At 41.3% G+C, this 27,055-nt stretch overlaps 1 protein-coding gene across 2 annotated transcripts in view; it reads left to right on the top strand.

Annotated features, from left to right (window-relative positions):
- Positions 1 to 27,055, top strand: part of gramd1bb (GRAM domain containing 1Bb) — a gene marked incomplete at its 3' end in the record, with an annotated part of 79,870 nt that overhangs the window by 46,463 nt on the left and 6,352 nt on the right. For both annotated transcript variants that reach the window (XM_083694795.1, XM_083694794.1), the window contains exons 3-15: positions 9,329 to 9,542; positions 15,545 to 15,565; positions 21,193 to 21,277; positions 21,440 to 21,543; positions 21,751 to 21,846; positions 21,964 to 22,044; positions 22,186 to 22,301; positions 22,757 to 22,919; positions 23,276 to 23,456; positions 23,658 to 23,801; positions 23,910 to 24,028; positions 24,237 to 24,379; positions 24,502 to 24,605. In XM_083694795.1, coding sequence (XP_083550921.1) covers positions 9,329 to 9,542; positions 15,545 to 15,565; positions 21,193 to 21,277; positions 21,440 to 21,543; positions 21,751 to 21,846; positions 21,964 to 22,044; positions 22,186 to 22,301; positions 22,757 to 22,919; positions 23,276 to 23,456; positions 23,658 to 23,801; positions 23,910 to 24,028; positions 24,237 to 24,379; positions 24,502 to 24,605 — 1,571 coding nt within the window. The remainder of the gene's footprint in view (positions 1 to 9,328; positions 9,543 to 15,544; positions 15,566 to 21,192; positions 21,278 to 21,439; positions 21,544 to 21,750; positions 21,847 to 21,963; positions 22,045 to 22,185; positions 22,302 to 22,756; positions 22,920 to 23,275; positions 23,457 to 23,657; positions 23,802 to 23,909; positions 24,029 to 24,236; positions 24,380 to 24,501; positions 24,606 to 27,055) is intronic.

The raw sequence follows: 27,055 nt of genomic DNA, 5'->3' as shown, positions 1-27,055 counted from the left end.
CCACCCCCATGGCCAAGACCCATCTGCCCCCACTACAACTTGTAGCCCCCCTCAGATGGTAGATCAAATATTTATCATATTAGAGGTACGGCTGTTAAAGATTCCCCCAACCCCAAACATACTCCCCTGATTGGCTCCCCATTGGCTCCCCTAATGGAGAGACAGGACTTCCTCCAACATTTGGACTTAAGTGTCCTCACCTGGTCCTAATCTGAAAAGGCCACCAGAGCAGGTGTCTTTGATGTTATTAGTTATTGCTATGATTTACTGGATGCATTCTACATAAATATTATGATATTAGACCATTCCTGGGTCAAAACAGTCAGAAGTCTTAGATGTTAGAAGTCTTCTTCCAAAACTTTGTTCATGCTTTCTGAAACCTGGCTAAAAAGGTCTATCTCTAATGATGCCATTGGAATTGATGGTTACAATGTTTTTTGTACAGATTGTAAATCTAAGGGTGGTGGTGTTGCCATTTATGTAAAAGACAAGTTCTCTGTAAACATTCTGATTTCGGTTACTAAACCAAAACAATTGGAATATTTTCTTTGAATTTAAATCTCTGTGCATCTTTGAAACTTGTTGCTGACTGTTGCTATAGACCTCCATCTGTGTTGGCTCTCTGGACTGTATTTTAAACACTATCACACCAAATTTTGGCAAATAATGAAAGGTTTGGAGTGCAAAAAAGATACACCGCTCCCCAAACAATTGTTGGTAGATACACAGGTTGTAACTGAGAGAACCTCTATTCAGAACTCTTTTAATAAGCATTTTCTAGATTATTTGAAAAGGTTAAAGGTCTAAATGAGCCCTCTATGAATTTACCTGACACCCCTGTGCACTCCTTCTCCAGGTTCTCCTTCTCACCCTTCTCTGTTTCAGAAGTGCGTAAAGCTCTGAAAGAAATTGATATAAAAAAAAATCCCCTGGTCCTGATGATCTAGATCCTAAACTGCAGACATCATTGCTCCCCCCTTAACATGTATTTTTAACCTCACACTAGATTGTAAGGAAATCCCCTAGTTGTGGTAATCTGCTTTTGTACTACCTCTCCTGAAAGGTGGAGATCTTTCACTGCTTGACAACTATTGACCCATATCAAAATTGTACTGGAGTCCTTAGTTCGTTGGCAGCTCAAGGCCTACCTTTAAGACAACAACATCTTAAATTAAATGCAATCAGGTTTTAGGTCTGGCCAAAGCACTGTTTCAGCAACAGTGAAGGTTTTAAATGATATGCACTTTGCCCTTAACAATAAGTTACATTGTGTGTCTGTCTTTATCGATTTGTCAAAGGCATTGTGGAATTACTGGTCATGCTCTTGATTGGTTTATAAATTGCCTAACAAATCATACACAGTGTGTGTGTGAGTCCATAGAGTTGTGCTCAGGTGTGCCGCAAGGTTCTATTTTAGACTGTTGTTCATTTTGTATATCAACAACATTGGGAGACATATTGATACAGCGGATGTTCAGATGTTTTTATGAAGATGATGCTATTCTTTATTCAAGTGGCAACAGTTTGGCTTAAGTTTTTGAAAAAGCTCAAAGAGCTTTTAACACCATTCAACAGAATGTGTATGACTTAAGCTTCTGAATTTCTGTTCTGAATTTGGTTCAAACTAAATGCATGGTATTTTCAAATGCCAAACATTTTGATAATCATGTCATTGCTACATTGAATGTACAACAGAGCAAGTCAAAGTGTACAAATATTTGGGTGGTTGCTGAGCTTCACTGTTCATGTTGAGAACTTGATAAGGAAGCTCAAGCTGAGAATAGGTTTTTTATTAGCGGCATAAGGCTTGTTTTTCTTTGTGGGCCAGAAAGGAGCTGGTACGGTGTACATTCCTGTTGGTCTTGGATTTTAGTGATGTTGTATATATGCAGGCCTCAATCACTACTCTGAGAGCACTTGATTCAGTATATCATGCGGCTCTCAGGTTCATTACCAACCACAAACGTCTGACACATCATTGTGATCTCTACAGTGCTGTTGGCTGGTCGATATTGTCTCTGCGTAGGCTCAAACATTGGTATACTCTAATTTATGAGGCCATATTTGGGTAAAATGCCATTTTATCTATGTTCCTTTTTTATGAGGTGAGAAAATAAATATCAGTTATGGTCTCACTTGCACTTGCTTTTCAGTCCCAAAAATAAGAATAGATCATGGTAAAAAATAATTTTAGCTACTGAGCTCCGTGGTGCTGGAATTCTCTCCAGAACAGTTTAAAACTTGAGGATCCAGTCACTTTCGTGGAGTTTAAACACTTGGTCGACACAAATATCACAGATGAGTGTAATTGTCATTAGGTTAGCTAAAAACAGCCATGTTTCTATTCTCTATGTAACTGTTGTACTGTACAGTATGTGTGTCTATAGTTTGCTCAATGTTGTGTCTGTGTATGTAAGTTGTTTTGTCTGAAATTTTGTTCCCCCTGCTGCAGTTGGACCAGGTCTCTCTTGAAACAAACCTGTATAAATAAAGGCTAAAAAATTGTTTAAAAAATAAAATAATGTAAAGATTATGATGTGCATACCTGACTGTGGTTTCTTCCTTTTATAATATAATGTATAAGATGTGTAATATTTATATATGTATTTATCTGCATCCATATGACATTGTTATACCATGTGCAGCCTTTACCCTCATATTATCATTTACATGGCACCGGTTATGGATTTTTTTGGGGGATGTGCATATTACCTCTTTATTATTTTCCACATAAAACCATCCATCCCTCATCCACATCCACACCCACCTATCCTGTGATTTATCCACCCTGCTACAAAATAAATGGTTATAAGGAACCCTTTCTCATCTGTCCATCATGACTGCACCAATCCTAAACCCCTGAGTTCTATTCAATATTTAGCTGATAAGTCTATCATTTAGTTTTGTTTAGTTATCTGAAAATAGATCATAAAACAGTCATGGGGGAATGCAAGCCTTATAGAAGTACAATTACTGTCTAATTATACATTGTGAACTGGATGATAATAAAGGAATCGTAAGATCATAAAACATATATGAACAAAACGGTATTAATGCGAAGTAATTTGTCATTATAAATAGTTTGACAGTTTATGAATAACAATCAAGAAAAAATATACAAGAGGATGCATTTTGATCATGCTATTTATCAACCCTATAGGGAACAGTTGAATGATATTACACCATTTGATAGTGTATAGACACCTCTGAAGCCAACAGAAAGAGCATCCAACAGGCATTTTTTTATGTCAGCTTGTCTGTTGCAACTATGGTGGAAGTCTAGGATTTACCACTCTGTACTTTAGCTCTTCAGAGATGAGATTCAAGAAATAAAGTCTTGAGTAGCCACAATATCTGAGTCCGGTATTTATTATTGCTTGCAAACAAGAGACAAGAGCCTAACAGCAGGCCAGTGTAAATCCGAGGGTCTGTTTAGCGCAAGTCTGAATTGGCGATTCTCAAGGTTGTCTTTTATAGAGATGAAACGACAAATGGTGAGTGCCACAAAGTCTATCACCTGGCTGGTAGCGGGAGAGAAAGAACAATGGGGAGACTTTCTTATTGATCAGTCGGCGTTCAACATTTCGCACCTATCCACCTTCCTGTCGGCAAGATGTGTCTCTCTTCCACCACTCCCTCCGAAACCACAGCTATCCATATGGTAATCATACAGTGTTTATCAGAACAATGGCTATAGAACCTTAGAGGTGTAGTAATAAAGGACAAAATGTAATCACAGTATTTACACAAGTTGTATCAATCATATGAAAGTGTAGGTTCTTCAAACAGTTCTATCAATGTATTTTCCATAACAATAGATAGATAGATAGATAGATAGATAGATAGATAGATAGATAGATAGATAGATAGATAGATAGATAGATAGATAGATAGATGGCAGAGGATACAGTTTAAAGTTGGATTGGATTGTCAAGCTTAAAAGGTGAAAGAGGAGTAGCATTTTGTGTATGACCATATATCAACAGTATGCTCTTTATTGGAAACACTGACAGTTTATGTGACTTAAAAAGGTTTAAAGGTTAAAACGTTTAAATAGTGTAAAAAGAAAAAATATATATTTTAGGTGTAGTCAGTCTATTTTAAAGTTGAATTGAATTGTCAAGCTTAAAACATGAAAAACAGTACATTTTGAAATGTCCCCATTCAGAGCAAATGGCCATAGAAATCAATAGGATTTCAGGCTCAAAGTACAGCTCAAAGTACAGGGGGTAGATAGGGGTTAAGCAGTTTAGGCTATGCATGCGGCATGAATAGGATTTCAGGAAATAAATGAGGTTAAATCAGGAAGATTCTCAGCTTTAATTCAATATTTTCTTTTTTCAGATTGGTTTCACCATTGAGAAATGACAACCCTTTTCCCCCTATTTCAGGGAACCAGTAGTATTGGAAAATTGGCTTGACAGGTGTTTCTGGTTAGTCAGGTATGTTCCGTCACATCATTTGTGCAGGCATGGGATAGCTGTCAAGGTCTAGTATTGATTCTAGCCTTTACATTTTCCTTTTGAGTCTGCTATTGGTGTGTGTCAACATGAAGACCAAAGAGTTGACTGCAAGTCAAGGAAGCCATTATTGACCTGAGAAATCAGAAATAAACCATGAACATATACAAAACCTTAGGCTTGCCAACAACAACAGTTTGGAACATCATCCAAAAGAAGAAAAACACTGGTGAGCGCAGCAATCACAAACAGCCTGGTAGGCCAATGAAGACTTCTACAGTGGATGACCAAAGAATGCTCACCATAATTAAGAAAGTTCCCAAAATGACTGTCCCACAGATCAGGAACACTCTCCCGAGGTAGATAGGGGTGAATATGTCAGAGACTACCATCTGCAGAAGACGTCACCAGTAGAAATACAAAGGCTACACTGCAAGTTGAAACCACTAGTTAGCAACAGAAACTGGATGGCTAGATTACAGTTAGCTAAAAAGTATTTAAAAGAGCCTGCAGAATTCTGTAAAAAGTAAATTACTTGCCATCACTCTAGTAAATTATCATGTACTAGAGTGATGGCAAGTGTAAAGTGTAGAGAAAAAAAGGAACTGCCCAAAACCCTGGCATACCACCTCATCTGTGAAATGTGGTGGAGGGGGTGTTATGGCTTGGGTGAAATGTGGTGGAGGGGGTGTTATGGCTTGTCTTTATTGATGATGTTGAACTGCTGACAACAGCAGCAGAATAAATTCTGAAGTGTACAGAAACATCTTGTCTGCTGAAGTATGAGCAAATGCTTCCAATCTCATTGGATGGCGCTTCATCATACAGCAAGACAATGACCGCAAACATACTGCCATAGCAGCTAGGAAGTTTTTCAGGGCCAAAAAGTGGAACGTTCTAGAATAGCCAAGACAATCTCCAGATTTAAATCCAATGTATTTCATTTGCTGAGGAGGGAACTTAAGGCAAAAAGACCTCAAAACAAACAGCAACTGAAGATGGCTCTTGTACAGGCCTGGCAGAGCATCACCAGAGAATGGAGTCAATGGGTCGCAGACTCAGTAGTTATTGCATGCAAAGGATTGTCGACTAATACTAAACATTGTATTTATTTGGACGTTATATGATTTTTTTCCAATACTTTTGGAGCCCTGAAATAGGGAGAGTATGTTCAAATCATAACTTTAATGTACTTCATAAATGGTTAAACCAATCTGAAAGAAGAATCTCTACTTTGACCCCATAATAATTGTTTGATTTCAAATCCAAACTGTTGGAGTATAGGGCTAAAAGAAGACAAAATGTTTCCTCTTTCCAATACTTATGGAGGGTACTGTAGATTGATAGATGGATAGATAGATAGATGGATAGATGAGAGAAGGTAAGTATAGATACATGTAGATACAGATTCAGAGGTTAATTAGTATTGAATATTAGTACTGAATATTTCAGTGGAGTGGGTAGAGAGTTGGTTGGTTGAGAGTGGTAGAGTTGGTTGGTTAGTTTTTTTATTTTTTTAAGTTACAAAAAGCTTAATAATTTAAAAGGTTGAATAGCTGTCAGAAAGCTTTTACTTGGGTTGATAAAGAAAGTGAGATAGTCTTAGAGTAGGCTGGAAGTTGGCTACTGGTGTGGCGATGTCACAGGAGTACTGCCATTGCCAACCTCTGCTGCACCTTGTTTCCAACGAGTCGTTTGTAGTTGCCTACTGTCTGTATATGACTGTTCTTTTTCGCCCCTGTCTGTGATATCATGTATCATAGTTGGCTACAAATGAAGTACTTTCATATACGTGTCACTTAACAGCTGTACCCTTGGAATGTGTGACATTCATGATCTGTTAATCTGTTTGATTCAGCTCCCGTGTGTGTGTGCTTGAGCTCCGCTTATGACATGCTCAAATAATTTCCCATTAACAAAACAAAAGCATGACAATTTATCTAGCTACCAGAGAGATACAATTCAAATGATGAGCACAATCCAATTCCACTCCTCCCCTAGAACAGTAAAGTTCTTCTTTAACGAATTCCGATTCAGATTGACATGCAAACATTTTACTGATTTTACTGTAACCTTAAGGTTACATATTGTAGAGAACTGCGGCTGCACCCCCTATTCCGACGTGCTAGGTTGTTATTATTAAAACCTTTTGACTGTATTAATTTTCAGACAGATCGACTGCATAAACTTCCTTCTGATTTAGCCTCATTTGTCATTGATTAGATATCAGCTTTCCAACATAAGAGAACGTACGTATTTACAAGTCTCTCTGTCTTAACTCACCGATAGCAATTTGCGCTCTGGTAGTCTAGATATCACACTGGTTAGGCTACTCCTAAAGCCTATATGCGATCATATACTGGGATTGATATACTGACAAATATATGCAAAGCTCTCATGAATAGAGCTGTTTATCGGGTAGATAGGTGCACTCAGGTGAATCAGCTGTAGGCCTTGTGTTATTTACCGGAGACCCGATCATTTCATGCTTTTCACTAGCACTAACCACAACATTATTCTCCCATCAACCAGAATGTGATAATGGCCAGTTATTGGCCATTGTTAACATATAGGTGGGGGAAGGTTAAGAGGGAATTAAATGTCTCTGTGCTTGCTTGTGCTCCGCTTATAACAAGCTCAAATCATTTCCGATTAACAAACAAAAGCGTGACAATTTATCCAGCACTCTCTCCCCCTTCAAATGATCCCTTAAAAACTGCTATACAAAATAAATGCATTATTATTATTATTATTATTATTATTATTATTATTATTATTATTTTATTTTATTTTATTTTTTGTATTATTATTATTACATTGTATGAACGAGAGAAGGCTGCCCTTGCTGAAAATGTGGACGTTCGCACCCGATTATAATGGTTTTAATGATAACGACTGTAGGCTACTTTTCTATCCAGTCTCAATCCCACTGAAAGCCATCATCCTTACTCCTGTCTTGCATGAAACTTCATTTTGTAATCAATACGTTACACTATTAAAGCCAAGTCACGCTTATTCATGTCAGACTGCGTTAAAACATTTCCCACAGTTTCTCTGTGTTGTGAGAGAATGCGTGATGAGAGTATGAGAGTAGGTAGGAGTTGGTCCCATTGCTTGGTCCTCGTTAAAATAACCTGATATTTAAACCATTTCCACTCTTCATCTCTTCAATTCATGAGCTGCTATAATAAACTTGATTTTGCCAATATATCTGCCAAGGCAAACCATTCTCTTTTCAAACATCCTTTACATCTCTTGTCACCATCATGTGTTGGCTTTCGGCAGCACTTCAGCAGCGGCATTGAGGTATACCCTGCTGTAATGTCGGTGTCCTCGTATTAAACACCGGCCTACTGTATTTTAGTAGCAGATAAAGTTGAAGATGGTTTGGTTGGTTGGATGGATGGATGGTTGGTTGGTTGGTTGGTTGGTTGGTTGGATAGATGAAAGAGAAGATGGATACATGTGAGAGGGGTAGTATAGATAGATCAACACAATTAAGAGATTGATCAGTATGTGTTATACTGAGTGAAGCAGTAGTGACTGGTGAAAGGAAGAAAGTATGATGGCTAGGTAGTTGAAAGATTAGATAGATAGTAGATAGGTTGGAAAGATTAAATAGATAGTTTGTTTGAAGATAGATAGATAGATAGATAGATAGATAGATAGATAGATAGATAGATAGATAGATAGATAGATAGATAGATAGATAGATAGAGTGAGCCTGGGGTAGTTCAGTGGAGTGGGTAGTGAGTTGGTTGAGTGGTTGAGGGTGGTTTCAGTGGGGTAGAACTGGCAGCCAAGGGAGTGCATTGTTGTGTAATCATTCTAAGAATGTGTTCTGCAGTTCTCCTGTTGTTGTTATTCAAGAGTTCTTAAAGATCCATAGCAGTTGCAGTAACAGTGGTGGCTTTCAGAATGTTGGCCTAAATCAACATCATTATCATCATTATCAAATCAATATCATTCCACCATGTTAACCAGATGAGAGTTTTTGGATTAAGTTAAGTTAGTTAAGTTGAATAGGTATCAGAAATCTTTTATAAGCATTGATAATTTTGAGTTTTGGTACATTTTACAGTTGGATTGGTGTCAATAGCTTTAGGTGTAAGAGCCACAGTAGTTCAGAGATGTATTTTTTTGGTTCTGAAGCAAGTCCACTAATAATAATAATAATAATAATAATAATAATAATAATAATAATTATAATTATAATTACAATTATAATTATAATTACAATGATATATTATTATTATTATTATTATTATTATTATTATTATTATTATTATTATTATTATTATTATTATTATTATTATAAGTATTTCGAAAAACAAGCCCACTAATAAGTATGTTGAAGAACAATAGTTGGACTTGCAGAAGCAAGCCCTCTAATTATGAATAATGTAGTACTTTTACACTTTTCTAAACAGCCTACAGTGATATCAGCAAAATATGATGTCACAACAGGTTTTAATGGCCGTTGCCCTGCATTACCGACCACCGAAAATCACAAAAAAAAGCACTGGTGGTGCTTCAAGCCTATTTACCATAACATAACATGATTACTCCAGGGATGGAAGGAAAGGCCAGAGAAAATCTTTAGCGAAGTATTGTGGGCTGTAGGATGGGAACACATTAGGATCATTTAAATGGATTAAACTAAAATAAGGTGTTTACATAAGCTGTACAGAGGCACTATTTGTTACTTGATGTTAATACTGTAATGTGTGAGATATAATTGAGACATGAAGCCTTTTTACTAGCTCCAACAAATACACTGTATATGTCATATTGTAATTTGTGAAAGCTTTATAGACTGAAGAGTTAATATCTCTTCCCCCCCCCCCCCCCTCTCTCTTTTGACCCAGCACTGCTGCCAGTAACTCAAACAGGAGCACGCCAGCTTGCTCGCCTGTCCTGCGTAAACGTTCGTGCTCGCCCACGCCCCAGAGCCTGGAGGGTGAAAACATGGTGGAGAAGGGCTCAGACCACTCTTCTGACAAGTCTCCCCCCACTCCTGAGCAGGTTGTCCAGCGCACCTACTCTCTACAGTCAGCTCGCAGTGGAGGCAAGAACTCCAAGGTGAGCCCCACCATGCAGGAGGACCGTCTCTGGCTCTGTGTAGTCCCTTAACACTACAGGACACTACCTTAATGACTTACAGTGATAGTGCTTCCAACATTGATCCTTTAAAAAGGGACTTATTCATCACACAATGTATTCATAACTCACACACAACATTTCAGATGATAACCCTAACCCCAACCCTAACCCTCTCCAAAAAGAAACATTGATTCCATGAATGCTTTGTTTGTACAAGGGGGTACATAACCATCTTTTAACATTTGATATGATAATGCAATGTTAAAGAAGTGCTGAAATGAACACAATAGAAACTATTTTAAAATAACTATGGCCTATGTAATCACCCAGCTCAGCATATTGTATGAGATTTGCATCATTTCTGAAAGCTATAATCCATACAAAATTGAAATCTACTCTGCACCAAAATCTATAATTATTTGGTCATATAAGATATCAGTGGGAGTGAATGCAACAATGTAACTAGGATTGGGGATTCATTATGTTTTGTTATGTAATGAATTTCTAGTTCACCCTTGATCTAATAGCTTAATTACTTTACAACAAGATATTATCTTCTTGCTTTTACTAGAACTTGTTCAATGAAGTGATCTTAGTCATTTTAGAAACAGTAAGATACTTGAGAAATGGCATGGTTTTATGAGGTCTGTGCTTTTCTTTGCCATTTCATGGTGATTTTTACCCCATGATACCTCAGCATCAGCACACCATATTGTGTCACAACACCACATCATGTAGGTTCAATAGTTCCCTGATAGGCTTGTGTCCAACAGCCACAGTCAGATGATTCAATTGCCCAATCATAGACTGGATTCATTCCTTTCCCTAAACTTCCTTCCCTTGATCGATCAGAGTAGCATTATAATCACATAGCGCCCAGTCAGCCCTATCCATCCCTCCACTCAAACAGTTGTTTACTGGGATTAGCTCCTCTCTCAAATGTCTCTCAGGCTCTCAGAGGCTCTGTCATTGTGGCCAAGGGTAGGATGCAAGTTAAGAGGCTGCCATCTCACTCATCAACATCTCAAACTGAATAGCAATGTAGAAGAGTGAAGGGCTGTACTGTAGCTTGTTCTCCATGGACAACTCAGCTTCACATTGAAGCAAAATTAAGCAAGAAATGTTGAATATTGGTGATATATTGAGTAATTCCCTCCTGTGTAAATTGTATTGTAAACCAATACTGTATTATGTTAGTTTGCAGTTATGGCTCTCACCTCATGTGTTTTCAAGTTCACTCGCTCCCTATAGTGCTCTCCAGCCCTGGTGGTGTCAGTTGCCTGTTGTTTTTGTTGTCATCCCTCTCTTCATGACACAAAGTGCTTGCCTTCTCTCTTACTTTTGCTGCTGCCATATGAAATGTGTGTGATCTGAAAACTGACTATTCAATTGTTTGGTCCCTTTAGCTGTTCTTGTAGTTTTAGTTTTTGTCTGATTTCTTTGTTCTTCTCCTGATGCATGCTAGTCTCACAAGCGACTTTCCAAAGTAAGCATTACTCTTTTATGTTCTTTACACCCCCATAATCCCTCCCCCCCCCATGTCCTGTCTTGTGAGCTGTTCTGTGCCCCCTGCCCCATTACCATGTCCATCTGCACCCACACCTCTGGCAAATGGCATCCATTTTGTTGTGCCCATCACTACTCCCCGTCCCCAGCACCCTGCCCGCTCATGACCCCACCCCACCCCTCCTCTCTCTCCTCATGCAGAGCAGGCTTTGAAACATGTCTCTCTCCCTTGTTTTAGTGTGCTTCAACCTGTTCTTTCTCCTCCATCCCCTTCCCAAAGTCCATTAAAACTTGAACATGCTCCCGTTGTTGTGTTGAGAGCACCCTTATCTCTGTGATGCTGACTAAGTGCCTGAATGCAGAATAGGGAAACTCTAAAATCTTTGCGCATCCTTCTCCACCACTCCTGTATGAGAAAATCCCTCTTGCCTCACAACACACACCCAAAATACCACTGTCACACATTATACAGTTGTGCCCATGTTAGGATTCACGTCAGCATATTGGGTTCTCTGTGTTCAGCTTTGTCACGTACAGATAGACAGGGGATGGGGGTGGAAGGTTGGGCATGGGCATTGTTGATGGCAGCCAAGTGGCGTTCAGTCCGTGCCCTCGAGTGTGTGGTTCATCTCACAGCAAAGCCCCATCGATTACATCACCTCTCATGCTCACGGTGGAGCACTAGCCCTTTCTGAGCCCCCACGGTCAGCCGAGGTCACGTGACCTTGCTGCCATGTGCAGTCATCCAGACAATGTGAGCTCTGTCATCCTGGGCTAATGCAATCCACTTAACACACAGGAAAAGAGAGGGGCACCCTCGCTGTAAAGACTACCCAGCGTTACCACACTAACTAACTGGCTGTTTCAGTGATGATGGCTCACTCCCTCTCACCAATGGTTTCTCTCACTAATCAATGTGGCTATTTATGTGACTGTGGAGCTGCGCCCTCAAGACAGTGCTTGCTGAAACCCATCTCGGATCAAAACACAGAGATGTTTTTTGTAGCTATGACAACTTGTTATAGTTAAGTTGTAGTACAATAAACTTCTCACTATGCATGATGGTACTGTAATCTATCTCTAGTTTAAAGATACAGTACACCAATGGATCTTATGAGACGTTATTTATTCAGACCAGAAAAAGGCATCACACTAAGTCGTTTCATCTCTGGTTTTTGTGCTCTTTTTTGATCACTTTGATCATTTTGATCACTTTGGTTAATTCTTCATTTTCTCTTAATTTCCTTTCAGTATGACAGACTAAACCTGATTTAAGTAAGCATTTATTTTTGCTTTCATTTGCCCTTTGACCCCTAGCCTGGTTGGACCACTAGCCCTTCTCTTCCTCACCTCTATAACTGTGTTGGGGTATCTCTATTGCATCTCAATAGTCTAAAGTGGCTTGCTCTCCATGTCTCCTTTCCTTCATATGCACGGGTGAGAAAGAGCAGGACATGTGAATGCTTTCATCCACATCAGTGGGATGCGGAAAGAAAGAGGAAGCCTCTTCAGACTATAGAGATGCATCCAAGTTGTCAATCAGCAGCAGCCCTGTTCACCTCCTGTCTCAGACCAGAGGCTCTTCTCTCCTTACCTCCTCATGGGTACCGCATTAAACAAACACACTTTCCCAGGTTGATCTTCAACAATCTCATCAGTTAGAGTTGTTAAAAGCAGTGTGGCTTAGCCATAGAAAATAGAAGTGCCCTCTATAAGTATTGGAAAGAAGAAGCATGTTGTCTTCTTTTAGCTCTATACTGTTTGGAGAACAACATTTTCTAAAAATACTCCCCAAAAGTATTGGAAAAAATGATCTAATGTCCGTATAAAGTACTCATGTTTAGTATTTGGTCAACAATCCTTTGAAGGCAATAACTGCCTGAAGTCTGCAACCCATTGACCCCACCAGACCCAGGGTATATTCTCTGGATGCTTTGCAAGGCCTGTACTGCAGCCATCTTCAGTTGTTGTTTGTTTTGAGGTCTTTTTGCCTAAATCATATCATCATGCAAAGCCTGGTATCAATACTAGACACTGACAGTTCTTATGCCTGCACAAATGATGTGATGGAACACACCTGACTAACCAGAAACACCTATATGTTTGGTGCGCTGAAATGGGGGGAATATGTATAAAAAGGGTTGTAATTTCTAAAAGGTGAATGCAATCTGAAATTTTTTTATTGAATTAAAACTGGGAATATTTACGTTTACCTCAAAGTATGTGTTTGATTTAAAATCCAAACTGTTGGAGTATAGAGCTAATAGAAGACAGAAAATGCTTCCTTGTTCCAATACTTATGGAGGGCGCTGTATATCACTTTATACAGTGGAGTAATAGATATATAAAAACTTCAAGGTGTTTGTTTGTTTGTTTGTTTGTTTGTTGCTTTTGTTTCAGGGGATTAGACCTGGTTGTTGGTTTTCTTTAGGTATGGCCCTCAGTTGCTACACACACACACACACACACACACACACACATCTATCACACATTGAGCTCTGAGCTCAGCTCTGAGAATTGTGTGAGAATGTGTCACTTCTACCTGGTTGTTTCAGTCTGTGTGTAACTGGACAGTTCTGGTTGAGCCTGGTTTGTTGGGTCAGGTGAGGGCAAGCTGGTACTGGGTTGTGTAAAGCAGTACCTTGTGCGGAAAATCCAGGGCAAGACACTACTACAGTACACTCTCTGTGTTACACAGCCACATAATGAGGATGAGTTACCTGCTTCTTAGTACCCCACACACCCACACAAACATGATCAGGATGAGTTAACCTGCTTCTTAGTACCCCACACACCCACACAAACATGATCAGGATGAGTTAACCTGCTTCTTAGTACCCCACACACCCACACAAACATGATCAGGATGAGTTAACCTGCTTCTTAGTACCCCACACACCCACACAAACATGATCAGGATGAGTTAACCTGCTTCTTAGTACCCCACACACCCACACAAACATGATCAGGATGAGTTAACCTGCTTCTTAGTACCCCACACACCCACACAAACATGATCAGGATGAGTTAACCTGCTTCTTAGTACCCCACACACCCACACAAACATGATCAGGATGAGTTAACCTGCTTCTTAGTACCCCACACACCCACACAAACATGATCAGGATGAGTTAACCTGCTTCTTAGTACCCCACACACCCACACAAACATGATCAGGATGAGTTAACCTGCTTCTTAGTACCCCACACACCCACACAAACATGATCAGGATGAGTTAACCTGCTTCTTAGTACCCCACACACCCACACAAACATGATCAGGATGAGTTAACCTGCTTCTTAGTACCCCACACACCCACACAAACATGATCAGGATGAGTTAACCTGCTTCTTAGTACCCCACACACCCACACAAACATGTTGCCATACACTTATAGACAAACAAGCACATTCACACACTCTTGTGCATATTCACTGGAATTCACTCACAAACCTACAATTGTACAATTCAAACACACTCACACATAAGGGCATGCATACAAACACACACACACATAGTTTGCAGACACTTAGTCATGGCAAGTCCTCTCTCATGCCTCTGTCACCATGAGATCAGATCCACGTTAAATCTTCCAACGTCAGAGCCCAGGACAGGGGCCTCCCAACTCTCAGACAGGAAACACTTAACGCTTATCTGATAGATGAAACATTTAACTTTTTATCTGTAATACCATCTTTGAGGGTTTGATTGGCAATAGTAGCCTTACACCAATAATGCCTTTTAGTGTATGTATTTGTTTCTGTTTTTGTTTTAACATTTCTTTATGGTAGATAGAGGAATACTTTACAAATTAAATGTCATCATTCTGTAAAAAAAAAAAAAAAAAAAAAAAAGAATAAAGAATAAAAAAGAATAAATTAGGCTTTAAAAAGAGTGGCTTTCAATTATGCTTGGTTTTTTATATATTCTCCCTTTGCTCCACCCACTGGATGGTCCCTATCCTGCCTCCCTCGCTTATCACAATGCTTAAGCACTTTCCTTATAGACCCATAAAACTGCAGGTGAGTTCTTCTGTATGGATGAAGAAGTCTTGTCATGATCATGACAACAACACTGTATCTCTGCTGCCCTCTGCTGTCAATCAAAAGATATAGGACACATCAGTGCCATGCTTTATCGATGCTCAGTAATAAGAAAAACATACCAGATCACCATCAACTGTGGAAGTATCCATGTGCATACTTTTGTGAAGTTCAGAAATAACCTTGAAATCAAGAGGTCACTGAAATATGTCACAAGTTCAATTAGGTTTAATACCTTTGGATAGCCTTTACATGGTGGGAGGTACCTAGAAGATGACATTCACACTTTCTATAAATACCCTCGGTCTGTTTATACCATCATACTCTCTTTGTGTTTATGATATTGAGCCCTGTGCCCAACTGTTGCTGCGTCCTTGTCTCATTGACTTACACTTTTTTTTTTCTCCTCCTCATCTGCCTCTGCCTTCACAGAAAAGTCAGAGCTGGTACAACGTAAGTGTCACCCTCTTATTGTTCTTTTGTGTGTGTGTGTGCGTGTGTGTGTGTGTGTGTGTGTGTGTGTGTGTGTGTGTGTGTGTGTGTGTGTGTGTGTGTGTGTGTCTGTATGTGTCTTTGTTTGCATGTGTTCATGTGTGCGTTTGAGCGTGGTGCGTGTAGTTTCTTTTAGTATTATTGGGTTCCACATGTACTTACAAGGTGAAGCATGCTTGTCCTAGACCCTGTTTACTATCCCTCAAGGGGCTTCATTTACTGAGGTCAGGACACCATACAGTGTGCCCAGGTGGGATTTTTTTGTTCTAGTTATATAGAGAGTATGATACTTTGTATTAAGAAAGATTCTATTGAAGTCCCAGATTGCATAATAATGAACTAAATTCTGAGAGGATTATATAACAATTTCATGTTTTGCCACAAGATGGTGTACTATACCATTTTTATTAAAAAGCTCTCCTTACTTCCTACTGATGTGGTGGTCAATCTATTAACCAATTCTTTCTAGTGTCTGTCAAACATCAACATATTGTCTCAAATGTTAGAGATAACCTTGCATTTCTTAGTCCAATACCCAAGCTGTTACATCAAGAGATCCATATATACCCTATATATACCCTATTATGAGGATGAGGTTGCTACAATTAAAATCAATACAATAAAATCAATAAGCTTTTTTAGAATGTGCTCTGAAACAATTAAGGAAATCTTGCCAGGGTTTTAGAGCTGTGGGTTGATTTTGTATTGTGTGAGAGCGCATATGACAGACTTATTTATAATGGAGAGATTGAGAGAAGGATTTAATACCCCTCTACACTGTTAAGCAATGGTTTCTCCTATGGTGTCTCTGTTGGATACCATTTTTCTTTTTTCCTTTTTCAGTTTTTTATTCTTTTCTTTTTGTTCTTTGTGTCTGTATACTTTTCCCCTCTCTCCCCAGCATGAAAGACAACACATCCTGAGAGTAAGCATGACTTGAATTCTCCCTTTGCTTATTCCTTCTTCTCAGATCAGTTAAATGCTCTTCCTTTCACCCATCTGCTCCTCATCCTATTTTGTTTAAACAGAACATTGTTTCCACCTGATAGCAAAGCCACAATATGCAGTCCAAGGTCAGCTGGCCCAATGCCATGGTCACAATATCCGCTTTTTGACAGTAGTACCAGTGTGTGCCAAGGTTTACTAATGACCAGCTAGTGCTCAAAGCCCAGTATTTCAAGCCTAGTGAACAAGCCTGTTTGGATTTCGACAGCTGAGCTTTCTAGTCCTCCCCGTAATAGGCTAGTTGTTTACATTCTGCAGTTTGTAAGGTGGGGTTAGGGTTAGGGTTAGGGTTAGGGTTAGGGTAAGACACCTCAGAGCACTAGCAAAACATTTCAAACCCTTCAGTTTCCCAACAGGTTCTGGTAACTTAAGCAGTTTATGGCAATTTTATTTGTAAAAAGCTCTATTCAAATGCATAGTAACTGGAGTCAACTTCGGTTGTCACTATCTCCATTTTCCAGGACTTTCAATTGTCACTCTCGTTTGTAACAGGACTGTGTAAGAATATGCTGCCGTCTCTCTAAACCACGCCCATTAGTCATGTTTGGCCTCATAAGGCTCAGAGGAAAGAGGAAGCTGAAAGCCTGAGATTTAGGCACTGAATATGCCTGGAGTAAACACTGTTGAAGCCCAGGGATGACTGTGGAAAAGCAATTGACCTTGGCATGCACTGGCACGCACGGCTTAAGCCCCGCTGTGGAAAGCTAGATATTGGCATATGAGTTGCTATGTTTAGAAGTGTTGTCAAAATGGCTGAGGGAGGGGGACTTCTCAGACCTGTGACACTGGTACGCAACAGGTGGTAACAAGTTTGCTCAGCCCGTCGTACTAAACTCACGGACCGTCATCAGTATTTGGACCGGCCCTGAATGCCTTGAATGACAATACAATTTAGCATGGGATGGTTAGCATTGGCATGCTACCTTAGGTCCAGTTCAAGTACCGTCCCAAGTCTTAAACATGGTCATTGCTTCATTTTGGCTTTCTGGTCAGGGTTTAGAGTTACAGCCTGACACACAAACCTTTGTTTGGGGTAGGGAGCTTGAAATAGAGGGATTCTCCAGAGTGTTTAAAAGAAGCATGGTCCTCATCTAATGCTTTCTGATACTCTCACCTATACCCACTCACCTTCATTTCTCTACTGATCTTCTCCTACTACTACTACTTCTACTACTACTACTAAAGGAGTGCATCAAATACCAATATAGATTTGGTGTCACACTTAGAAACATGTATTAACACCTAATTATTATCTGTTCTCTGTTCTGGAATATTGATTCTATGTGTTATATTCCCACCATCATCATTTTTGGCAAATTTAAACTCCTTGGAAGATATTAATGAATTTAACATAATTTAACATGATTGATTCTGTTTCATTTGTATGAATCATGCTTTCGATGCACCTGCATGTGAATTAGGTGTGTGTGTTTGTGTGCGTGCCTGCATGTGTGCCTGCGTGCCTGCGTGCCTGTGTGCCTGCGTGCCTGTGTGCATGCATGCAAGTGTGTGTCTCTACATGGCAATGATGGCCTCCCATGGCACTGAGCCTATACTGTGTTTACAACACATCCATCCTAATAAGATCTGAGCCTAGTAAAGACACAGAGAACAGGACCCAGCCTCCCCTAACAACCCTCCTAATGATTTGTACTCTGTTGCAATGTTTTCATGGCAACTGTACATACAGAAGCAGTTTAGGCAATAACCCAGAATGGCATTAAAAAAGGTAAATCATTGAGGCCATGGCACAAACAGAAGTATCTGCAGTTGCCACATACATACATTGTATTTGATTATATGGCTTAAAGTGCCATTACTTGTTGTATAAGCCTATGATTATATGAATATGATAGATCATAGCACATTTTTTGTGTTGTTGGACGTAAAGGACAGACAAAAAGGATCGTTGTTTTAGTGTTGGTCTAGGGTTGCTTGGCTAGGAGGCTTACGTATCCAGGGGTCTGCGTAGGTTCGCAAAGGCAACTGTTGCAAAGAAGGTTGCACAGGTGTTCGTGTTCCTCTCTCGATTTCTCAATGAGCGACCTGCTGCGTAGCTGTTGCACACCATTGATTGGTTAGTTAGTGAATGGAGGCAGAGCTGAAATAGTTCTATCAGTAGCTAAAAGCACCGGGAGACCGAGACAAACAATCCTGAGGTAAATACAGGCAGCCTTTGTTTACTAGCTAGCTAGTTAGCTATGTTTGTTAACTAGCCACTACTGCTAACCTACTTTGACTGCAGCTGTTCTCAACCATTCATTATGTAATCGGTTATATGAAAGCCAAATATGTTTGTTCTATCTAGAGAACATGACATTGCTGCGCGTAGGCTAGGCAGAAGTATGAATTACAGAGTGCTTGCTACAGTGTTGCCCAGCGTGAATCGCATACTAGTCACACAAGTGATGCAGAAGCATGTAGAGGCCTTAAGTGAGATGGAAAAGCACTGTTTACCGTTTATAGTGGCACGCCTCTTTTTCTCTCCCTCTCTCTCTAACCCTCATTCTCTAACTCCCCCTTTCCCTTTCTCTCCCTTCCCCTCTTTTTCTCTTCATCTCTCTCTTTTCTTTTTTGTGCTCACCATGGCACTCCCAGCCATGTTGATATGAACAATGCTACACAGCCTGAACACGTCTGCCATTGGAGAAAAAAACAGCAGCCATAATAATAAATGACTAGTGGGCAGGAGTTACTAGCAGGTAACAGCCCCTCTCCCTGTGTGTGAGAGAGAGAGAAATGGGGAGAGAGAGAGACTGGGATCATGTGGCAAGAGTCAGCTGGGTCCTGCGCTCACAGTGAAAGGGAGTAGCACCCAGTCAAGGGGCAGTTACTGCAGTCTCCAAGCCACTGGACAACAGCTCTGTATTTGCAGCAGCCCTGTACTGACCAGGGTTGAAATCCAGGATTCTGAGGACCCATCCAAGCACCTCTGGTTTAGTTGTCCATCTGCTGACAGAATATGGCAACTCAGAGAGAGGTGGTGTCTGACTTGGAGGCTGTGCAGGAGCTGGATGAGGCCTTGGCTGGCTGGCTCCTACAGTGTCCAGCCCAGAGAGAGTGGGGGTGGGAGTGGGGCTGGGATGCCTCAGACCATCAGGACCAGGACTGGGACTCAGAGGAGATCCCTGCCGTAAGTGAACCCCCCCAAGGGCCCAGAGAGCTGAGGCTAAGAGGGGAAGCAGCCACGGTACATGGGAGGGGAGGGGCAGATGGTTAATGTGCCAGTGCCAAAAGGATAACTCTGGTTTCCTCCCGCAATTATATTTTGGAAAACAAGCGACCTCACATTCAATTCAAATTGTATATATATATATATATATATATATATATATATTACAGGGTCTGTGGACATTTTTCCAGGAAAAAGTGGCAATGCAAACATGATTTTAGGCCAAGAAAATACTATGTTGTTGTGAAAGTAGTGCCTCACCAAAGCTTGACCTTTCAAGATACTTTTTAATTAAGGCTATTAAAGAGGGTACATACAATTCCAGCTCAATTCCATTCATCAAAGTTGTCAAAGTTTGTTTTACTTCATGTCTTAACTGAAACAGGCCTACTTTCTCTTGTTTTATGTGCACAGTACATGTAATTGATTTAAATGTGAGCAGTCTATTTTTACATAAGATTGAGCACCGAGAGGTTTTTCCCCAAGAGATGTCTTTCTTTACTGTATTGGCAAGCATTGTTTCCTGAAGCTGTTCCTCCTCAAAGCAAGCATCTGGCATAGACACATAGAGTACTCACCCCTACACTCAGGAGGTAGCTATGGGTTGTACTAGTTCCCTCTTTAAACAAATCCTCTGAAGGTCAAGATGAGATTTACCCAAATGGCTGTGAATGTTGCAGAGGAGAATGTGTTCAGATAAGAATGTGTTCTTCTTTGTGTTAATACAATACAACAAATATAATGTTCTTCTCATGATCAAAAACAAGAGTCTGTGCCAGATATGTTTTATAAGATAAATCAATTGTAAGAAAGGGTTTGCTAACAAAGTCAGGTCTGATTTGACTGTGTCCTATTTGGCAGATGTCCTTAAACAAAATCCTCACTCTGTGTTTTCCTGAAATGTTACTATATGTTGTTGGCATGGGAGTGTGATACACAAGAAGAATGCTCCCCAGCATGTTTATTGAATAATCTGGAGTGGATTAATGTTTTGGGCATTGTGCTTGTCTGATTTAAAATGTCCTGGTAAAGATGGAAGCTTTCCAATGTATTCCAGTCGATACCTCTGCATGCCATTCTGTATATCCATATGCTGTGCTTGTCAAAATTCTCCATGGTGGGAGGTTTTAACAAGGAGGTATCACATCCTAGAGGACATGCATGAGACTGTGTATGTGAGTGTAAGAGTGTGTGAGTGTGAGTGAGTGTGTGTGTGTGTGTGTGTGTGTGTGTGTGTGTGTGTGTGTGTGTGTGGGTGTGTGTGTGTGTGTGTGTGTGTGTGTGTGTGTGCGTGTGCGTGTGCGTGTGCGTGTGCGTGTGCGTGTGCGTGTGTAAGCTTGTATTTATGCTTGAGTGTGTGAGCATGCGTTCCTCTCGTCGTGTTGACATTTCTGGCAATCCCTTTCTTTAGGTGCTGAGCCCCACATATAAGCAGCGCAATGAGGACTTTAGGAAGCTCTTCAAGCAGCTCCCCGATACAGAGCGGCTCATTGTGGGTCAGTATACACAATGGGGCACTAGGACAAAGGTGTTAGCACTGTGATGGATAGAAAACTAAAACTTGATATACATCTATAATGTTTTTTCTTCAAGAAAGGGAAGATTATACATTCCTGGATTCTGACCTTTGACCTTTGACCTTTGCCCTGTGCTGGTAGACTACTCCTGCGCCCTGCAACGAGACATCCTGCTGCAGGGCCGACTGTACCTCTCAGAAAACTGGATCTGTTTCTATAGCAACATCTTCCGCTGGGAAACACTGGTACGCATTGGGATTCTGGGTCAATTTCTCTCCTTTTTATCTTATGTGTTTTTTTGGGTGGAGGTCAGTTTGTGGCACAGGCAGGCCTATATCAAATATCAAATTAACTGTGAGGTAGGCTGAGTTCTTCAGAAATATGTGACACATTTGTCAAGATAGTAATCTGTAAGAGGCTATTGTTAATAACTGAATACTTTGTGTGTTTAGCTTACAGTGCGTCTGAAGGACATCTGCTCCATGACGAAGGAGAAGACAGCCCGCCTCATCCCCAATGCCATCCAGGTGTGCACGGACACTGAGAAGGTAAGAACACAGATCTGGAAGAACTGTCTCTCATAAAGAGATGACCATAGCCTTCATCTCAGTGGCATTCCTATACAAAGAGATAGATAGCCAACTATGTCTATTTTGTCCGCACAGCACTTTTTCACCTCATTTGGAGCGAGGGACAGGACCTACATGATGATGTTCAGACTCTGGCAGAATGCACTGCTAGACAAGGTAAGCTGTCAACAAGCCCTAATCAAAAATGTCTGCGTGCATGTTGGTACCTCGTTTACTTTTGTTTTCAGTGTAATAAGTTAAATGTTCCAAGTTTTATGGTTTACTATAATCATTATGTTTCTAATCACTTTACTGTAGCCCCTGTGCCCCAAAGAGCTGTGGCACTTTGTGCATCAGTGCTATGGCAACGAGTTGGGCCTCACCAGTGATGATGAAGACTATGTTCCCCCTGATGACGATTTCAACACCATGGGGTAGGTTTGGTCCACATGGTTACAAGGTTGATGCATGGTTGATTAAGAGACCCCTGATCTGTTGTTGGTTATTATGATACTCGTGAGTCTCTGGTTTCACCACACACACACTCACACACACACACACACACACACACACACACACACACACATACACACACACACACACACACACACACACACACACACACACACACACACACACACACACACACACACACACACACACACACATACACACACACACACACACACACACACACAGTCATGTATGTCCTCTAGGATGGATGTGAGACCTCCTTGTTAAAACCTTCCACAGGCTTGATGATGGTTATGAACAACCACACATACAGCCATGGAAAGTCTCTCTCAGCCACAGGTCCATTTACTGAGTATCACTTCAGCGTTCACATCATTAACCTCCCATTGGTCCTTGTTCACTCTCTGGGATGCAGATTCTGTGAGGAGATTCCGAATGAGGAGAATGATATCAGCAATGACAACTCGTCCAAGAGCAGCGTTGAGGCCAAGCCAGAGGCCAGCCCGCCACCTGTGCTCAAGAAGCTCATCACCAACAGCACCATCACAACATCAAACAGCAGTGACACACCCATCCCAGTGAGTTCTACCGGCCACACACACACACACACACACACACACACACACACACACACACACACACACACACACACACTGTAGAAGTCAATGCTCAAATGTGGCTATGAGTTTTGTATCAATAGAGGGGAAATGGATATGTCATTTTGTTATAGTCTGCATATGGGGTGTTCAGTTATAAGCTGCATATGGGGTCTTCAGTATAAGCAATAAAGAAACAGCTCTTTTCGTAATATTCTTGACTTAATCATTGGAGAAAAAACAGCCAAACTTCACCAAAGCAGGTATGCAGACCAGCTTTACTCCTAACTATGAAATATTTCTAGTAACTGAGCTCCTCCCTCCTCTGTCTGACTTAGTTTGACCTCCCTCCTGAGGAGTACATTGACTGTCTGCCTGACGGGGAGCTGCTGGCCATTCCTCTGTTGGAGGAGATGAGTAGTGAGCCCAGCGGCCCCATGCCCTCCCTCTCACTTGACTTCAACGACAACGAGGACATCCCCACCGAGCTCAGCGACTCCTCTGAGACCCATGATGAAGGTAGGCTACAGAAACAGACCTCAGTCTATTAGAAAGACTATTAGCATAATACTTAAGCTTCGTAGTTGTAGAATGCTGCCATTAAAGATGGGCTGTTTTATTTCTGGTCCTGCATTCAGTCACACTGTCCACTTTTAGTAGAGTTAACCATCTTCAATGGCTCAACTGACCTGTATGTTCCTCTCTGTGGCTCTCCAGCAGGGGAAGTGCAGGCCTTCCATGACGACCTGAACGGGCGGCAGTACATCAATGAGGTTTACAAGTTCAGCGTGGATAAGATGTATGACATCCTCTTCACTGAGTCCCAGTTCATGAATGACTTCATGGAGCAGCGAAGATTTTCTGGTCAGTCACGACTTTTAGCATTAGCATGTTATGCTGACTTGTCCATTGTTGTCATGTAACTGTGTAATGATGGAATGTGTACCCCCAACCCAACCCACCTCTACATAGATGTTGTCTATCACCCCTGGAAGAAGGAGGATGAAGGTAACCAGACGAGAGAGATACTGTACACCATCTCATTGTCTAACCCACTGGCCCCCAAGACAGCCACAGTCACAGAGACCCAGGTAGAAACTCCACTTAGCTACAACAGAGGCCCGATGGCCCATAGGTTTATCAAATGACACAAAGTAATAATACAACTAAAAAATTAACATAAATTAATATGAAATAATATGCTATGAAGTGCTGTTTTGATGATTTGAAGCACTGTTGTATGAATGGTGGTAAGGCAGTCACTATATACTGTGTATACTTTATATCTCTCTGGACCAGAAACTGTACAAGGCCAGCCATGAGAGTGAGTGCTACATCATTGATGCTGAGGTCATAACCCACGATATCCCATACCATGACTACTTCTACACACTCAACCGCTACATGCTGACACGGGTGGCCAAGAACAAGTGCCGGTTAAGGTGAGGAGGACTTTATAGCTTTTAGAACTATCCTATAAGCCCTGAGACAATAACATGTGAATCAAAAACATTGACAACACATTGCTCAGACATAACAACATCACTGTATGACTCATCCCCAGGGTGTCCACTGAGCTTCGTTATAGGAAGCAGCCATGGGGGCTAGTTAAGGGTTTCATCGAGAAGAACTTCTGGAGTGGGCTGGACGAGAACTTCCGCCATCTTGGTAAGGTGTTCTTTCAGCTATTACCAAATCACCAGCAATATGAAACCTCACATGGAAACATTTGCTATGAGGCTCATCTAGAATATTAAAAGTAAATATCCCCATATTATTAATTAAAATAGTTGTCTGATATTGTGCCTGAAGAATGATATACACCTGGCGACTGCTATTCTCCAGGCCCACCTTGAGTTTACTCTCTGGGCCCCAATTTGCTTACGCTAAATTTGCTTGCGTGCCACTAAGTTTAGTTGTCTTAGACGCTACATTCATAATTTTGTTAAGCATTCAAAGTTTCAGTTAGCACAGAGGCGGAGTGCAAGTCTCCGGCAATGAGTGGGTAGGGATAATTGAATATGACCTGAAGATGTCCATTGTCCTCGCAAATCAGGATTTCACTGTGAATGTTCATGAATGGACATAAAAAAATGTTTGACAAATAATAAATGTAACTAGTTGAAGTGTCTATGATATCATAATCTAACCACTCAACAAGCCTGTGAGTGCCAAATTCAACCTGAAAATCTCCAAGCGCTGTAATGGTTTAATTAAACTGTTGTGTACCTGTTTTATCATGTTTTTATTATTTGCATCAGCTAAATAAATAGGCTATTCTCCTTTATCGCTCGTGACTACCAGTATTAACTTTCGGTTACGGTATGTAACCCGGGTTCTCTGAAGGAGACAAGGGAGACATCTCATTATGGGATATGCACCCTTGTGTACCCTATTAGCTGAAACCCTATTCAATCACGCCTGGTACAGGCCTGGACCGCTTTCCATGTCTGACTCTGCCCCAGCCCAGCTTATAAAAACTCATTTACAGCACACCCATTTCATTCTGCGAACCACCTCTTCACGAGCCTGTAAAAGAGGGGCAATCTGGGGAGATGTCTCGCTCATCTCCTTCAGAGAACCAGGGTTACATAACATAACCCAAACCTCTTTTTCAGTTGCCTCAGTTCGACATCTCACCATGGGAGACGCCCCGATTGCCAACCTCCTACAGAAAACCTGAGTACATGGAAATGTACCCAGTTCACCCTACTCAGTTCCAGCATCAAGGGCCGTATGCCCCAAGAAGGTGGAATGACATTCAAGCGGTAGAATCTCATGAAAGTGTGAGGGGAAGCCCAACTGGCTGCAGCCCAAATTTTCTAAACAAAAATGCCCTTGAACAGAGCCCAATTGGAATGTTTCTGGACTCCCAAAGGGGGCTGCAGGCTTTTAGAACTGTATGCCTCCACTTTACAGTGAGAAGGCACTGTTTGGATAGTCTCTATCCCATACGAGGTCAGCGAAACACACAAACAGACCCTGAACGCCCCAGATCTGTCCTAAATGCGTAGTGTGTGCACCAAGCAGAGAGTGTTCAGAGGCCTATCTCTGGAGAAGAAGCGAAAACATTTCAGTAGCACGACAACTGTATCATAGAAATGACTTTGGGAACGAACATGGCATCAGGACGTATCATAATCTTAGAGACAACAGAGGCAAACAGAGTGCATGAGGGATGAAGAGAGAGAGTGCATGGCAGTCGCTACCACGCTCGACCGTAGTCAAGGCTGGCAACAAAGCTCTTATAAAACAATGTCTCAAAGTCGACGGTCACCAAAAGCTCAGTCGAGCACTCATTAGTGCATCAAGAACCAGTGACAAGTCCCAAATCGGTACAGGTGGCCTGGAGACCAGACGGATGTGCTGCCCTCCCTTCACACAATGACGGACAAGGTGGATCAACATGGCATGCCAGATGAGTCCTGTAAGAAGGATAGGGCTGTGGGAATGGAGCACTGAAAAGGCATCTGATTACTATTGAGCCTGCATGTCCACGCCCAGAGGAGCGTTGCGGTTCTTCATTGCTAAAGACTGACAGCAATGCGTGTTGTCCTGTGATGCATACAGTTCTCTCCTGGACGACATCTGGGTGGAGTCATCATTACCCTGCTACGGGGCCTCTATGCAACAGTAAATCTGCTCCCAAATTTAGTCTGCCTTGTACATGTGTTGCTCTGAGAGACAACAGATGGTCACTGCTCCAAAGCAGCAGTTCCCATGCTACGGCCAGGAGCTGCTTGGATCACATGCTTCCTTGGTAGTTGACGTACGTCACTGAGGATGTGTTGTCCGACCTGACATTAGGTCCCTGTAGGAACGGATAAAGTGCCTGAGGGCTAGTAACACTGTGCAGAGTTTGAGAACTTTGATATGGGTAGAGCTCATTGAGTCTGACTATATGCCACTCCTTGAACAGCTTTCGTGAACTGCCCCCCATCCCTGTAATGATGCATCTGACGTCATAAACCTGCATGAGAGAACTCTCCCCATGAGGACGCCTCTCAGCAGGCAGGAGGGGTCTCTCCAATGTTGTAGCGCCATTGGGCACGTCATGGAAACAAACATGCATCTGCACCATGTGCCCAAGTAGCCTCAGACACATTCAGTATGACACT

Source organism: Argentina silus (assembly GCF_951799395.1).
Source record: "Argentina silus genome assembly, chromosome: X".
NCBI classification, from domain to species: Eukaryota; Metazoa; Chordata; class Actinopteri; order Argentiniformes; family Argentinidae; genus Argentina; species Argentina silus.
This window is presented reverse-complemented; position numbering and strand designations above follow the sequence as displayed.